The sequence below is a fragment of the Pollachius pollachius genome (genome assembly GCF_949987615.1).
Source record: "Pollachius pollachius genome assembly, chromosome: 3".
Taxonomy (NCBI): Eukaryota; Metazoa; Chordata; class Actinopteri; order Gadiformes; family Gadidae; genus Pollachius; species Pollachius pollachius.
Window position 1 is genome coordinate 16176896 of NC_136936.1, and position 15146 is coordinate 16192041.

Sequence of the window (15146 nt, forward strand, 5' to 3'; positions counted from 1 at the left end):
CTTTTGCAGCTACCAGTTTGAATCCAAATCCACAGGGAAATGTATCTCTCTCAACTGCATCGTGAAAAGAATAAACAATAGGGCGAATACGGCTTCATACCTGAGGGAATCCACTAAGCCAGCACCTTTCAGTCACAATGAGCCATGCCTGCAAGACGGCAAATAGCACATTTTGCATAGGGCACCATTACACAGCAAGGAACAATACAGGAGAAACTCAGAACAGGTTTGAATGGAGTCAGGCTTAAGATAAGAAATCCAGCTCTGCAATGGAGACGAGTGATGTGCACTGCTTTTGTAAGCCCACATGTACATAACATGCGTATGAAAAACAACACACACACACACACACACACACACACACACACACACACACAGTAACTTTTAATGACATCAGGTGTTCCTGCCATACCAGGTGCCTAATATCAAATAGATATCAAAGAGATATCAAAATCTTAAAAGACCTACTGTGATCCTTTGTGAGTTAAATTAATACATGCGACTGTTTTGATCCATTGCTCTTTTCTTTCTTCCTGTTGAACGTCTGCACTGACTGCAAGATTGCAGAGTTTAGAAGAAGTTAAAGGTCCAGTGTGTAAATTTGAGGTGGCCATTAGCAGTGAGATTGCAAAAAAAATGAATCCCCACCCAATCCTCTCCCTTTCCAACAGCTACGTTGGCCTGTACTGGCCTGTATTGAGTGAGGTGCCAGTAGGTACCAAAATGATGTTATAGTTCAGGGCAGCATCGAGTAGCCAAGTGTCAAGTGATGAGGTAATTTAATAGATTTATGAATTGTGTTTAGCAATTCATAATAAATCTACATTTTAACTATAGGCAGTGTTTCCCCTATAATATAAAAAAAGAAATGCAATAAATAATGCAAATGCAAAAAATAATGCAGCGTTATCTGCATAAATGCGGAGATGATGTGACATGGCCCCTAAAAACTCAAAAACTAAGGGCTAAGTAAGCAGATCTAGCACTTTCCCCTTGGCCTACAGAGATTTGAAAACGAAATTATTTTCTCACATCACGCCTGATAAACAATGAAGTCTACACATACGTTAAATACTACTTTCATCCGCTGCGATGCAGATATGTTGAATATTACTATAATAATCACACCAGTGAAAAGACAGATGGAACACTCAAACTATAAAGCCTAGTGAGGACGAGCTTATGTTGCGTCCTTTTACTAAGATACCCTATTAGTTTGGAGGAATCAATTATACTTTTATTATTATTGAGTTTTACTTTCTACTCCAAGTGTTATAGCGTAGCCAGTGGCTGTTAGCGGATTATGATGTGTGGTGGTGTTTTGGAGAAGTTTGTTTTCTGTTCAATAACTGAAATAATCATCATTTATATACAGGTATAAATAATCATCATCATCACTGTTGCGATATAACTGCACGACTTCATGTCGTCAACAGCAATCTATAGTCACATACCACAGTGCAAGTAAACATTGGCTTGTAGCGCCGACCGCTATCGAGATGAATGATCAATATATACAACAGATGGCGATAATTCTAGGTCTAGGTTTGTAGTTTACCACTATGGATGCAGTAAGAACACTGTTTGGATAAACATAAATAGGCTATAACCTCCACCATGTCTTACAACTTGTACAGTGTCCATTGGCGACTATGACAAAGATACCCGAATTTGAATGGTTCAACGGTTATATTTGCTGGCGCGAGCTGTAAAAAATATCTAAGTTGTGCGTAAAAGGGAAATCAATTTTAGCCTGCGAATAGAGCAGTTTAACCGATCACACACGGCTATCTTTGTCCACTTCCCATGGACACATTTTTACACCTAGAATTATCAAAATATGTATTGATGATTCAACTTGATTTACGTTTTCCGTAAGATGGAGGAGCCTCCTTCTAGTTATTGAACATGGAAACTACCTCAAAAAGTAACGTTTCCAGTAGATGGATGTGTGAGAGTACACCCACTTCATAATCATAATCCCCCTCATCCGCGAACTGCGAGTGCCATTCGCTACTCTGTTTTACCGTCTGTCCAGCGGTTGATGTCCGCGTGCTTCCAAGAGAGGGTTAAGCTTCTAGGAAACTTCAATATAACGCCCCAGTGTGTGCGGACCTCGTCTCTGCAGCGGTTGATGACCACATCCTAGAGAGGGTTAAGGTTCTGGGACACTTATCGTATAACGCCACGGTGTGCGTGTGAAGATCTGTGAAGCTCATGGCCAGCGGTTGACTTTGACGTCCTTCATAGACACTTAAAGGCTACGGTGTGAGGTTATGTGTGGATGTGTGAAACTTGTTCAGGAAAACCGTTGATTTTGAAGTCTGTGTCCGAGAGGGCTAGGGTTTTTGGAGATGAGGATAACATGCCGACTCCTTCCTACAACTCTTAGCCCAAAATGCATTTTCTTACAAACGCATTCTCTCTAAAAGCTCTCTGTCCATTCTGGGCCACTGAACATTCATGGTGGTGCGACATGGCGGCCCCCATGGAGGAGGACCCGCTCCCCACGTATATATAAAAGGCTCAAACTAAGGTAACAAAAACACCCCGATTCTTATTTTCATGAGATTATATACTTATTGAAACATACTTCCAAATGTTATATTCCATTTTTGACACTTCATTCTACACACTGGACCTTTAAGGTCAGCTTATGCCCTTATTCAATGCAACATGTCCTTTTTTGCTATCCTATATGCATGCCAGATTTAAATCTATTCTGTTCCTGATATTTCAGGAATTTGAACCAATTTCTAACATAGGTTATTGTCCTCACACATTCTTTGACCTCCCCTATTTGACGGTCTGAGACCTACTTTCAGTCACATCGACTGATAGGATTACACTTATAATGCTCTAGGGTCCTATGGTCAACAGGAGTGTGTGTATGTGTACACATTGCACGTGGACTTCAGTCAACTTGTCATGTTTACTCTGAAACCGTTCTTTAAAATCCTAAACTGATAAAAAAAAAGAAAAAACTGGAACTCACATTGTTTTCTGATAACCAGTAAGATGGTAGGACGCAGCTTATCATATTCAGACAGAGAATCTAGGTGTGCAGTTCAATCACCTTACCAGCTCAAGGACTAAACCCATTCCAGAGAATCATTCTTTTAGCCTCTTAGATCTTCTCGACGTATTGCAAAGCTGTTGTGTCCCGATCTTAAAATGTACTATTGTTATGCAATGCATTCATGTGTCACAAACGGCAACAGCAGCCCTGAATATCCTAGACAGACTCTCAATCTCTGGATGCTGCTGGAAAACTAACAAACAATATCCAACACAAATATACGTTTAGGAAAGCTCAACATTGTAAATAGGCCCATCTACTGCATTGACATCTTCTGGAAATGGGTTGCATTTAATTCTTCTTCAGTATTGTTTCTGTGCGTGTCTATGTGCGTGTGTGCGTGTGTGTGTGTGTGTGTTTGTGTGTGGCTGAAGAGACAAAAGAAAGGATCTGGGCTTGGCACAAGTAGGCGGAGAGTGATGGTTCTCTCTTTGAAGTGGGAGGGGGGGAGGGGGGTATAATGGGCACAGTAATGGGCAGCGTCATACATGCCAAACTGTGGCTTTGTCTTTGTGTCTGGCTGCCTGTCTGTCTCTGCTTGTCTGTCTGTCCGTCTGCTACACAACCGTTCGCCTCGCCCCCCCCCCCCTCGACCACAAGACGGATCAAACCTGGAAATTGGGTCATCCACAAATAATAAGGGGAGGGGGGAGTTGGTGTCAGCAGAGGCAGGCAGGCAGGCAGGGGAGTTGAGGCAGAGGAGAGAACAGGGGGCATCCGTCTGCATGGGGAAGGTATTGAAGAAATGTAGGGCATGCATATTTAAGAAAGCACTGGTGGATCATGAGGAGTGTGATGCTGCTGGCGGTGAGTGTGCTCCGTCAGAACAGGGAGCTGTGCTCAGATGGGTGGAGAGAAGAATAAACATCCTGTGTCTTGAAGCGTATCACCGAGCCACTGTTTTGGTTAGAGCCTCTGTTTTTTTATTCGTAGGCGCCTTTTTTCATGCGTTTCACACAAACACACAAGACGCGTATGTCTTTTTAAGAAGGTTTGTTTTTCCGCAGACCAGGGTTAAAAATGAAATCTGGTGTTGAGGGTAAAATGCACATTTGAATGTGTGTAGCTGCACTTTCAGGGACCCTATAATAGATAGCCATTATTAACTGAAGGGTTGGCAGATGTCCCTCCACTGCTATTGAAACGTGCATGCACACCAAAAGCCTTATTTACATTGCACGGTCATGGACAGCAGCCGGCGTGGACAATTACCTCCTCTTTCAGGTGTGAGTGGTATGCTCCTCCATCCTACTACCTTTGAAACAGCCATTCAAATGTCCCACCCTCTGTCCTCTCTTAATCTTAGTTTATTGGTGTTCAACCCTTGTTTGGTAAACAGTTTGGTTAAAGTTTGGTCTATTTTTTACTTATTCCATGGTCAATGCCCGCGAAGAAAGCTAGGCACTTCAAACTCGATTGGGACATTATAAAGATGGATAGGAACCATAGGACTTTAACTAACTAACTTTGATGTGTATGACGACGAGAGGGGAGTGTGAGGCTAGCAAGACAGTTTCCCCAACAGTGGCGGAGCTGTTGACTCATTTAGCCCCTCTTTCAGCCAGGCAGAGACTGAACAGGCTGGCTGTGAGTTGTTCCCTAACATCGCTATGATTCATACTTCATCAATTGGCTTTCCCAGAATGCAATGCTGCATGCTTAGGTCCGTGCCCCCGCTGACATTAAATCAGTGGATTACTCATCCCTCCTTTGGGGCTTGGATCTATTTAAAAAAAATATTAAGTGTAGACACGGTGTATCTCTGTTACGCATTATTTAATCCATCGCTTTGTTGTTGGGCATCAAACATTGAAGGAAAATACCAGTGTGGATTCTTGCCGTAGACCTTGTGTGTGCCCGTGTGCCGTTACAGTGTTGTGTTCCAGTCCCTTCATAGGTCTGTGTTCTAACCACCCTGACACATTCCCTAGGTGGGCTTTTTGTATTAGCAGCACCGCATGAAAAGCGCCCCACTCACCAGAGGGCTCTGCTGTGGAATGTTTTAGCTGCTATCTAATCAGCCTTCATTATCCTGTTCAAAGTGACCCATTCACAAAGTCCTAAGCCGTCTCAGCAAACCTCTGAACCCCACTTCATCTCTCACATACTAAATGATCCTTTTTCGTTTTTTTTGATCTATTAATTTTTTAAGTAATAAAATAATAGATAAAATAAATGTAATGTTGTTTTTGACGTTGTCTACTGTGGAAGACTGAGTTGAATGATAAGGTCACTCGTCACTGAGAGTGACGAGTCATTGGTCACACAGAGCAGAGTTCATGACCTCTGGCTCTCTCCCTTAGAGTCCAGAGCTCAACCTTTCTAGGTCAAGTTCAGTCTACTCCAAGCAGGGGCCTCGACTGGCCATCCTGGTGCTGCAGTGTTGGTGCGACGCAGATAAACGGACACATCACACGGCATTGTGAATCACTGAGAACAAGCCCAGTTTCACGACGGCATTTCTTCTCGGGGTTAGTCCGCTGAGGATCGCTCTGAGTGTGTCAGGGCTTATCAGGCCATGGCAGTTTCCTGCTGTTTTTGTGTGTGAGAGAGTGCGTGTGTGAGTGTGTGTGTGAGTGAGTGTGTGGGTATTTGTCTCTGTTCACAAGTGTGTGTGTGTGTGTGTGTGTGTGTGTGTGTGTGTGTGTGTATGTTTGTGTCTGTGTGAGTGTGTGTTTGTTTGTATCTGTCTGTTTATCTAAACCAGTCCATCAAAAGGCATCTTCCGTGCCGTTAGCATTACAAGACTTCATGATTTGATTGAAATTTGTAACTCCCACTGAAACGGAGCACAAGGTAGTGCTGCTGGTCCCCCCTGCTCTATCCTCCAGCTGTGACAACTCACTGTCTTCAGTACAGTCCACCCCTGGACGCCCACACACACACGCACACACACACACACACACACACACACACACACACACACACACACACACACACACACACACACACACACACACACACATGCATACACAATGACACAGCATTAATCACACACAGAACAGCCAGGCACAAATTGTACACCCTCCTACACATTGTACACCACACACACACAGATGTGCTGCGGGGCCAGTACATGGGGTGTGGAACATTACGTTCTCATATCATGCACATTTCAGCTGATGTACAGTGATCACGTAAGGTCATGCAATACCGTGGAGATAATGCTCGCTCCCCTGAAGCGGCGTTCCCCTTTACTCGGTCGTCTGACAATTTAATTTGTGTTTATGTTATCTTAGCAATATGATTTATTCACATTAGTGTACGACTGTTGAAATATATGGTTATACGTCATACTTGCATACTTCTTTCAGGTCAGTGTGAGGTTTGAGCCAGACATAGTTTTATCACGGCTCATTGGATTTTTGCTCCCTCATTCATGACGGTAAGAGGACACACTTGTTCTCTGACTCTCCTCACCTCTCCCTCCCTCCCTCCCTCCCTCCCTCCCTCTTCCTCTCCCTTGCCTCCCGGCTGCAGACTACCTGGCGAAGCACGGCCGTCTGAGCGAGCTGGAGGCCAGGAGGAAGTTTTGGCAGATCCTGTCTGCTGTGGAATATTGTCACAACCGCAACATTGTCCACAGAGACCTGAAGGCCGAGAACCTGCTGCTGGATGGACACATGAACATTAAGATAGCAGGTAGGCTGTGTGTATGGACGCATGCACACACGCGCACATGCATAAAAGCACACGCACACACACACAGGCACAGTCTCTCACACACACACACACACACACACACACACACACACACACACACACACACACACACACACACACAGGCATGGTCTCTCTCACAACACATTGTGCTTAACCAGTCACCTACACACCCTCTCTGACAATACGCTGTATCTGCAGCAGTACAGAGGACTATGCGTTTCTTCTGTCATTGTAAAACCATTTTGTTCTGATCCCTGACCCTTCATGAGCTCAACTGCTGTATGCTACAGTACCCAGTCATTTCAAACACTTGAATGAAGTTGCTAGACTCTGCTTATTGCTGGGTTAATGCTAGACGCAAAAACAACTACAAGTCCCACCGTAAACCCTGAAGTCTAATAGTCCTTCTTTCAAAAACAAGTCACAGTGGTCAGAAATATTCATCCAAATAGTTGTTATGTGAAAGCAGCTAAAGTTTAGCAACAACGATGGCGGTTTTCGGGTAAACCGGTGTCTCTTTGGGTGAAAGCATGGCCTTATGGAGTGATTACCAAGCGAGTGGCATTTAGACCTGGCTCTCCAGAATGACCTCCTGCTTCTGTCTCCCAGGGGGAAGAGGGGGGGTGAGGTGGGGGGAGATAGGGAAGTCACTATGATGTTTGGCTTCTTGATTCATCTCTATATACTCTATATACAAATTAATCTTTAATCAATGCAATATGATAATAATATAATTGTATTGATTAAATGATTAATCATTTATTAATTCATTAATTATATTATAATTAATAATTATTATTGCTATTATTTATTATTTATTATAATTTTTTTTCTAATTATTATTCAGAATCAATAATTAAATACTTTTAATATTTGGAATAAATTGTACATTCAGTATATATATATGAATTGTATATAATGGTATAGTGAGGAGCTGGCACTACTACCACCTTGGTGGGGTCACATGTCGTTCTTTAGGTTCAGGGAGGGAGGGTGTTCAGGTATCAATGTGGAATTAGCGTCCTCATGGGAAGGCCTGACATGAAGGCGCAAAGGGCTGAAGGACATCACCCTGTTTCCCCTAGAGCAATTAGCACAGTCTCCCTGGGCCAATTTAAAGCCCCTCACGGTATAATAAATAACTTAGGGATTATGGTAGGTGGAGGGCCACCCTATGGATGCTGTTCACGTACCGGTGGAGCGCCTTGGTTGACGTAGGGAGGCGTCCAGGGGCTGACGTGCGTTGCATCTACGGGGCCCGTCATCACGTGTCCTGGTGTGGTGGTGCTCTCCTCGTCCGAGCACACCCGTGGTGCTCCCCTAAGGGTCATCCTCACAAGGACATGTGATCTGCAGCCCATCGGGCCGGACAGGGAGAGTGGGTCACACAGTGCAAAGATCTGAAAACCTCTTCTCCATTCACCCTCCCTTCCTCCCCCCACTTCAGCTCTGCCTTCCCCCGATGGAGGCCTTTCACAGGTGATACATAAATATACCCTTATTTATATACAGACGTCTGATTTACCGCCGCATGTATGGCGACACAGTGCCGTTGTTATTTTCGTTGTCGCTCCATATGGAGCGATTCGGGCATGACAACCGGTGTCAGAAAGAGACGCCAGCCTTTTTGTATCCATTTGCATTTGATTTGTATGTGGCTAGTTGGTCATTAACGTCCAGGGAGCGCCTCTCTGCCCCCTGGGGTTGGGCTGCATCCAGCAGCGCCTTCCTACACCTCCTAAAGGTCGTGGGCGTCTGAAGCCGGGCAGCGGTCAGTAATGAAAGGTCAAGCTGGTAGTAGACAGGGAGGAGGATAGCCACGGCCAGGGGGGGGCTTTTCCTGTTTACTCTTTGAAGTAGGGCCGGGCCATGATTCAATATTATCCTTGAGCGTCTTTGAATGGTACCGCATTGTTGTGAAACGAAGATATGCCCTTAAAAAATTATCATGTGTGACGTTTGACAGTCAGTGTGAAAGGAAAACTACTTTTAGTCCGATAGCATTCTGGAAATTTCCATGTGTAATTCAATTACAATCAGTTAGACGAAGAATGAAATATTATATATATACAAATATTTCCAAATGTCGCCCAACCTTTACTGGGATGCAGGTTTATTTGTTTCTAGTCAAAGTAGATACTTTCCTGTTAGTTGTGATATCATTATCAGTATTTTGCATACACATAAGATGCACGTACTGGTATCAGTGCCCCTGTGTCCCCTGTTGGCATAAAATAATGGGCCTCATCTGAAAATAAAACAAACAACGGCGGTTTTGATGATTATGGGACCAAACGCGGTGTTAACCAGGGTGGAAGACCGACACAAAAGTAGCATTCTTTAATACTTAGAGCACAACTCATGCTCCATAAGCAGACCGATGTGGACCACATGTTCAGTGGCTCGCCTTTCATGTGTGTTCTCCATAAATCATCATCGAGGGGACATATTGGATCACCCACCAGCGGCCGATCACAACATTCAGATCACTGTCGGGCTATGACGTGTGTGCGTGCGTACGTGTGGGTGTGCGTGCGGGTCAGCCACCCCCTGTTATTCAACCCCTGGCCTCTTTCATTAGTGCTATCTGTCTGTTCGGCGTCACGCTCCTCCGGTGTCTTTATGAAACCATTATGAGCGGCGGGGAAGAAAGGAAGAAAGAATGAAGAAAAAAACAGTATAAGCGAACTGAAGCCGGCCTTGTTCTCAAGTCCCGGGCCGTGGCGTCGGTATCAGCGGGCCGGCTTCTGACAAGCGACACCTCAGGGCCAGGGGAGAAGGAGAGGTCTCCTCAGATCTCTGAGCGGCAGGGTCACACCCCCGCACTATGTTACTGCAGAGGACAGGCACGTAGGTTGGCTCCGGAAGATTGAGCAACATACCGAGATGTTACTACAGCCCTGGGTTGAATTTTAATCAGAGACAGACTTGGTACTTCGGAGTGTGCTTAAGATAGTGTGTGTGTGTGTGTGCGTGTGTGTGCGTGTGTGTGTGTGTGCGCGCATGTGTAAGAGAGAGACAGAGAGAGGCAGCTAGAGAAACACAGATTGCCAGTGTCTGTATTTGCTTGCATGTGGCTATAACTATAGGACTGAATCATGCATGCATACTTTCACTTATGTAACCTCTTTTAAAACTGATCCTCTGGTGGAGATAAAATGATCAGCGTTCTCCAGATAACCAATTAAATTGCTGGCTTTTGATGACCTCATATTGGCCTCCGAGGAGGCTGCCTTGGAGCCAGTTTCTTCATTGAGCAAATAATGCTGAGCATTTCTTATGTAAAACCTGATGCTAACCCCACAGGGATGTTGACACAGTCCTCTGCCACCACAATAAAGTTTTAATTTCTCTTTTATTATAATATTCTCATGAATTTCTCCCGCTCGCAAAATCTGGCTCTTCATCATCCCTACCTCCAACATATTACACATATATTGAACTCCTTCATTCAAGAAACACTACGCCAGCATGTGCTGAAGACCGCTTGTGTGAATAAACCCATTTTCATTTTTAACCAAAATTGAAGTTTGATGTGGCTTCCTCTAACCCTTGCCACCTTCCTTCCTCCCTCTCTCTCTCTGCTATCATGCAGACTTTGGCTTCGGGAACTTCTTCCTTCCCGGGGAGCCTCTGGCCACGTGGTGCGGAAGCCCCCCCTACGCGGCCCCCGAAGTCTTTGAGGGCCAGCAGTACGAGGGGCCCCAGCTGGACATCTGGGTAGGATATAAGATATAAGAGCACTGGCACTGACAGTCTGTTACAGCCCTGGAACTTGAGGCATGTACTACGCATTACATGTGGAATCCAGCAGATACTTTAATCTAAGAAGACTTGCGTACACATGTAGAGTTATGAGGAATCTTGCACCAGGACGCTTATAGGTAGGCTGCGGACCTTGAAGGTTGAACCTAGTACCTCGTACCCTTGGGCTGGGGGTTGAATGCCCTAACCACGACACTATCCTGCCCGCCTAGTTTATGTTTATGAACCGCTAAGGTACATGCAGTACCATTATTCCAAATGAATCTGATCCGCGTGTACTCAGAACAAAGTCCTACCAGCATAATCCCCTCTGCCTATTCTTCCACCAAAGCAATCAAGAGATAAGTATTTTTTTTTTTATTCCCAATCACGGAGCACAGCCCCCACTTTATGACATAATCATCCAGAGAGCCGCGTGCACGGCCATGTGTGTGCACGTGAGTCCTCCTTGCGACCATAATCCAGGGGCTGCTCGCATCCGGAAGCCGCTGATTGATATATGATGTAATGATTGTTCCCAGCCTCTGTCCTCACACTGCTCCGTGTGTGTGTGTGTGTGTGTGTGTGTGTGTGTGTGTTCTCCGTCTCCCTCTGCAGAGCATGGGGGTGGTGCTATACGTGCTGGTGTGCGGGGCGCTGCCCTTTGACGGCCCTACCCTGCCCGTCCTGAGACAGAGAGTCCTAGAGGGTCGCTTCCGCATCCCCTACTTCATGACCGAAGGTGAAGCCTCAATCGGGACCCAGTTACACATGAACACCACTGAGCGCAGCTCAATGATCCCCCACCACTAGAGGGTTCTTTTCCTGTCCTCACATGAGTGCACCACGATGAGCCGCAACAGCAGAAGCAGGAAATCCCCACATCATTAACAATTATTTTGAAGGTTTTGTCTTTTCTCCAAGCTTGTGTGTGTGTGTGTGTGTGTGTGTGTGTGTGTGTGTGTGTGTGTGTGTGTGTGTGTGTGTGTGTGTGTGTGTGTGTGTGTGTGTGTGTGTGTGTGTCTGTGTGTGTTTTGTGGGTGTGTTCTCTCTATGCTTTTGTGTTTTGAAAGTATGCAAATATACTTTTGGAGCTATGCACACTTGCATATGTGATGCATATGTGCGCACATGGGCATCACAGAGCGGGACAGTCCGGTTAGTCAGAAGTTCTGAGGAAGCACTGCCAGCGTTGGCCGTGCTACTCCGCTAGCAACAGATAATCTCAATCGTTCAGGCTGTTTATGTAACCTGGAGAAGAGCCAGGAAACGCTTCCAGCAGCCTGACTGTATTACTGCCTGTTTCTCTGAGGCTCCTGTACCTCTCTCCCTCTCTTGCTCTCTATTTTCTCTCTCTCTCTCTCTCTCTGTCTTTGTCTCTGTCTCTGTCTGTCTGCCTGCGTAGTGCTGCAAAGCATCCATTTGTCTTTTGGTCTCACTCTCTCCGTCCTTCCAGCAGAATGCTGTCTGAAGTTGTGCGTGACGCATTCTCCAGGGGGGACGGGGGAGGGGGGAGGAGACGGAGGTGGGGGGCTTGAGCGGGTCCACCAGGAATTGTTCTGGATCTTGAAACAATTTGGACGTGGGGGCGGGGGCCATCGAGGAGCGCGGGGGGGGGGGGGCTGGATGCAGGGAGAGTTACGGCCATGCACGCACAGTACGCCGCCCACCACTCTACGTTCCCCCTGGAGCGAGAACACCGTGTGCCGGTTCCTCCATGGGGCCACAGTGGACCTCCTGTTGTTCCCCTCGCTACCCAAAGCCGCGGCGCTCATGGCAGCCTCGCACGCCACGCCGCCGCACCCCTCTGGAGGAGCCTTCAGGCCGGGGTCGATGGTGGGGGGGAAACGGCCAGTTGCTCGCTCGTCCAAGGAACACACAAACACACACACACACACACATATGCACGCACCTGTGCAACCCGAACAAGCTGCCCCCCCCCCACCTCCTCCCTCATTCTCTGTCAGGTATTTTATTCTGTTCATTTGTCGTTACTTTGGGTCTACCAACAGTTACTCAGACTCGCATGTGTCTGAGTCACCCGTTTGAATTATTCTGAATTATTATTTACATTGTCTAGCTCTGTGTCTCCTTCGTGATCAAAGGAGTTCAGTACAGATTGTAAAGGTTAGCGCGTCCATGTCTCCGTGTGCTGCTAGATCAAAGTACCAACGCGCTGCAGTTCTCCAGACGCGGTGTAACTCCACACCCCGGGACAGATTCAAACAGGGATGTTTTTGTAGTGGAGTCATTGTGGTGTAATGGCGCACTGGCTGGGATAGTCAATCACTCAGACAACTAATCAGCCAGCAAGTCCACGCCAGCTACATAGCATAGCTCTCCCCAGCGACTTGCTAGCTTCCTGGTTGCTATAAACAAGGCAGTAGCAGCAGCAGTGCTGAACCTGCGGTCCAAAGGCTTGCTGACTTACGCCCGGGTACAGCATGCTGCACATGAACTGAATCCTTTCACAGTGGAACATTATTAGGCACTCTTAGCTCTACTATTTCACCTCATCCTTTTGGGTTAAGTTAACCCTTTTAGGTTGTGTTTTAATGAAGTGCATTTCAGATTCAATGCCAAATGCAATTCTATTTATTTATTTTGCCAAACCTCAGTTCTCTGCGATACACTTTATGATGAGGGGTGGGGGAAGGGGGGGGTATATTAGTAGAACAGCAGGGTAGCCAGACAGGTGTGTGCAAATGTGTGTGTGTGTGTGTGCGCGCAAGTATGTGTGTGCGTGCATGTGTGTGTGTGTGTGTGAGCGTGCATGTCTTGGACTAGGCATGCGTCTGTGCCTATGCCCGTCCATCCTTGAATCTTTATGCCATGTGCATTATTTACTAGGATTCATATTGTAGTAGTCCCATTACAGATAAATTATGAGTGTGGCACGGGCAGCCGGTAAGAGGCAGTATAAAAATGAGAGATGGGGGCTCTAGGCAGGCAGGCTAGGCGGAGTGGCCCAGCCTAGGGGACTGTAATGCTATTAAGAGCCCCCAGCGGAGTCTGACTTCAGACTGACCACCAGCTATATGGGGCCGCTTCTCAGCAGGAGGAGGGGAAAGAGGCTAGACACACACGTCTAGTAGAAAGCACTGAAAGATGCCCGACGGGGTGTGTTGCGGGAGGAAGGTATAGTCTTGTTGGTTATCTAGTCAATGTAGCCCATGTTCCCTGGAAGCTAAAGACGGTTTCATATGAAGTCCCTGTTACACCACTGTCAAGCAGAAGCAGTTTCTTATTGCTCTTAGAAACGTGGTTTGATTGATTGAAGCTAATTTCACAGGATAGGATAGTGTAGTAGTTAGGGTTTCTTAACTCCTAGTCAAAAGCGTTGGGTTTCAAAAGCACTAATGCGGGCATCCTAGAGCCTGTAAATGACTTGCCCCAACTCCTTTGTTAATTACAATCTAATCAACCCAACCAACCCACAGAAACGGGTCGATCTGAATGAAAGACTTGTGTAGACCATGCAAAAGTCCTCACCCCCACTGTGTTGCGTCTTCCATCTCCCCCCCCCCCCCCTTCCCAGACTGTGAACACCTGATCCGCAGGATGCTTGTGCTAGACCCGTCCAAGCGTCTGTCCGTGGCCCAGATCAAGGAGCACAAGTGGATGCTGCTGGACGTGCCGGTGCAGCGGCCCATGCTTTACCAGCCGGCCGCGCCCAACGAGGGGGAGGCGGGTGTGGGGGAGTACAGCGAGCAGGTCCTCCGTCTGATGCACAGCCTGGGCGTGGACCAGCACAAGACCGTCGAGGTGAGTGAGCGGGGAGCGGCCAGGGACGGGGCGTTAAGCTTGTGTAGAGTGGGGCCTCTTTAAACGGATCAGGGTGCGCTCGCTCTCCTTCACCCGCACAGCGAGACAAACACTTTGTTAGTCTTTCACTGAACTGCGCAATGTTTGTGCAGTGCAGAATAATGAACTCGCATGGGACTCACCTAGTCCATATTGGGGTGGCTTGGACGCTATTTGTCTTGGGCTTTATTCGACAATGTCTAATTCCATCATATTTTTAAAGTTGCAAATCAGCGCCGTACTGTTTTGAATTTTAAAAGCCATTTCATTTTATTTAGGGAGATGTAAACACCTTTGTGTTCATAACATTGGGATATTATTCTTTGAACAGAATTGATTCGTTTTGAACTCACCTCTTTGATATTCCCATATGTTCAAATTCAGAAGCACAATGTAAATGTATTAGTTTCAATGTTCACTTATTGGGATCTTAGGGCAGGGCTCTGTTAAGTTTTCAGGTTCTCATTTATTTTTGTTTGAATTAGAGCTCAATAAGCAGAGTTTTATTATTATTAATAATTTGATTATTATTATATTAATACATTTTGGGGCATGAATTTATATTATGCTCCAATATATGTTGATATATTCGGACATGAAGTTCTGAGAAGGGAGAAGCCCTGATTGGTCAGACATTAGCTGGGAGTGGTCTAAATTCGAAACAGTCTCAAACAGAGCAAGGTGTAGTCAACCTCGAAAAAGATATTCAAACGAGCGCATTTCGCTCAATTAAAGCTTACGGATGGCTAAGACATCCCGTATTGAACTACTATCAAAACAATTCTAAACTATCACCTATAGCACCTTGTAAGATCCTGCTCTACCTCAGCAGCGCTCTTGTTGAAACCAGTCCACC

General features: G+C 46.1%; 1 protein-coding gene across 1 annotated transcript in view; it reads left to right on the forward strand.

Annotated features, from left to right (window-relative positions):
* The window catches only part of sik2b (salt-inducible kinase 2b), a 39948-nt gene that overhangs the window by 13983 nt on the left and 10819 nt on the right, over positions 1-15146 (forward strand). Inside the window, exons 4-7 of the mRNA XM_079732013.1 lie at positions 6560-6721; positions 10338-10462; positions 11105-11228; positions 14025-14251. Of these exons, the coding sequence (XP_079588139.1) occupies positions 6560-6721; positions 10338-10462; positions 11105-11228; positions 14025-14251 (638 nt within the window). The remainder of the gene's footprint in view (positions 1-6559; positions 6722-10337; positions 10463-11104; positions 11229-14024; positions 14252-15146) is intronic.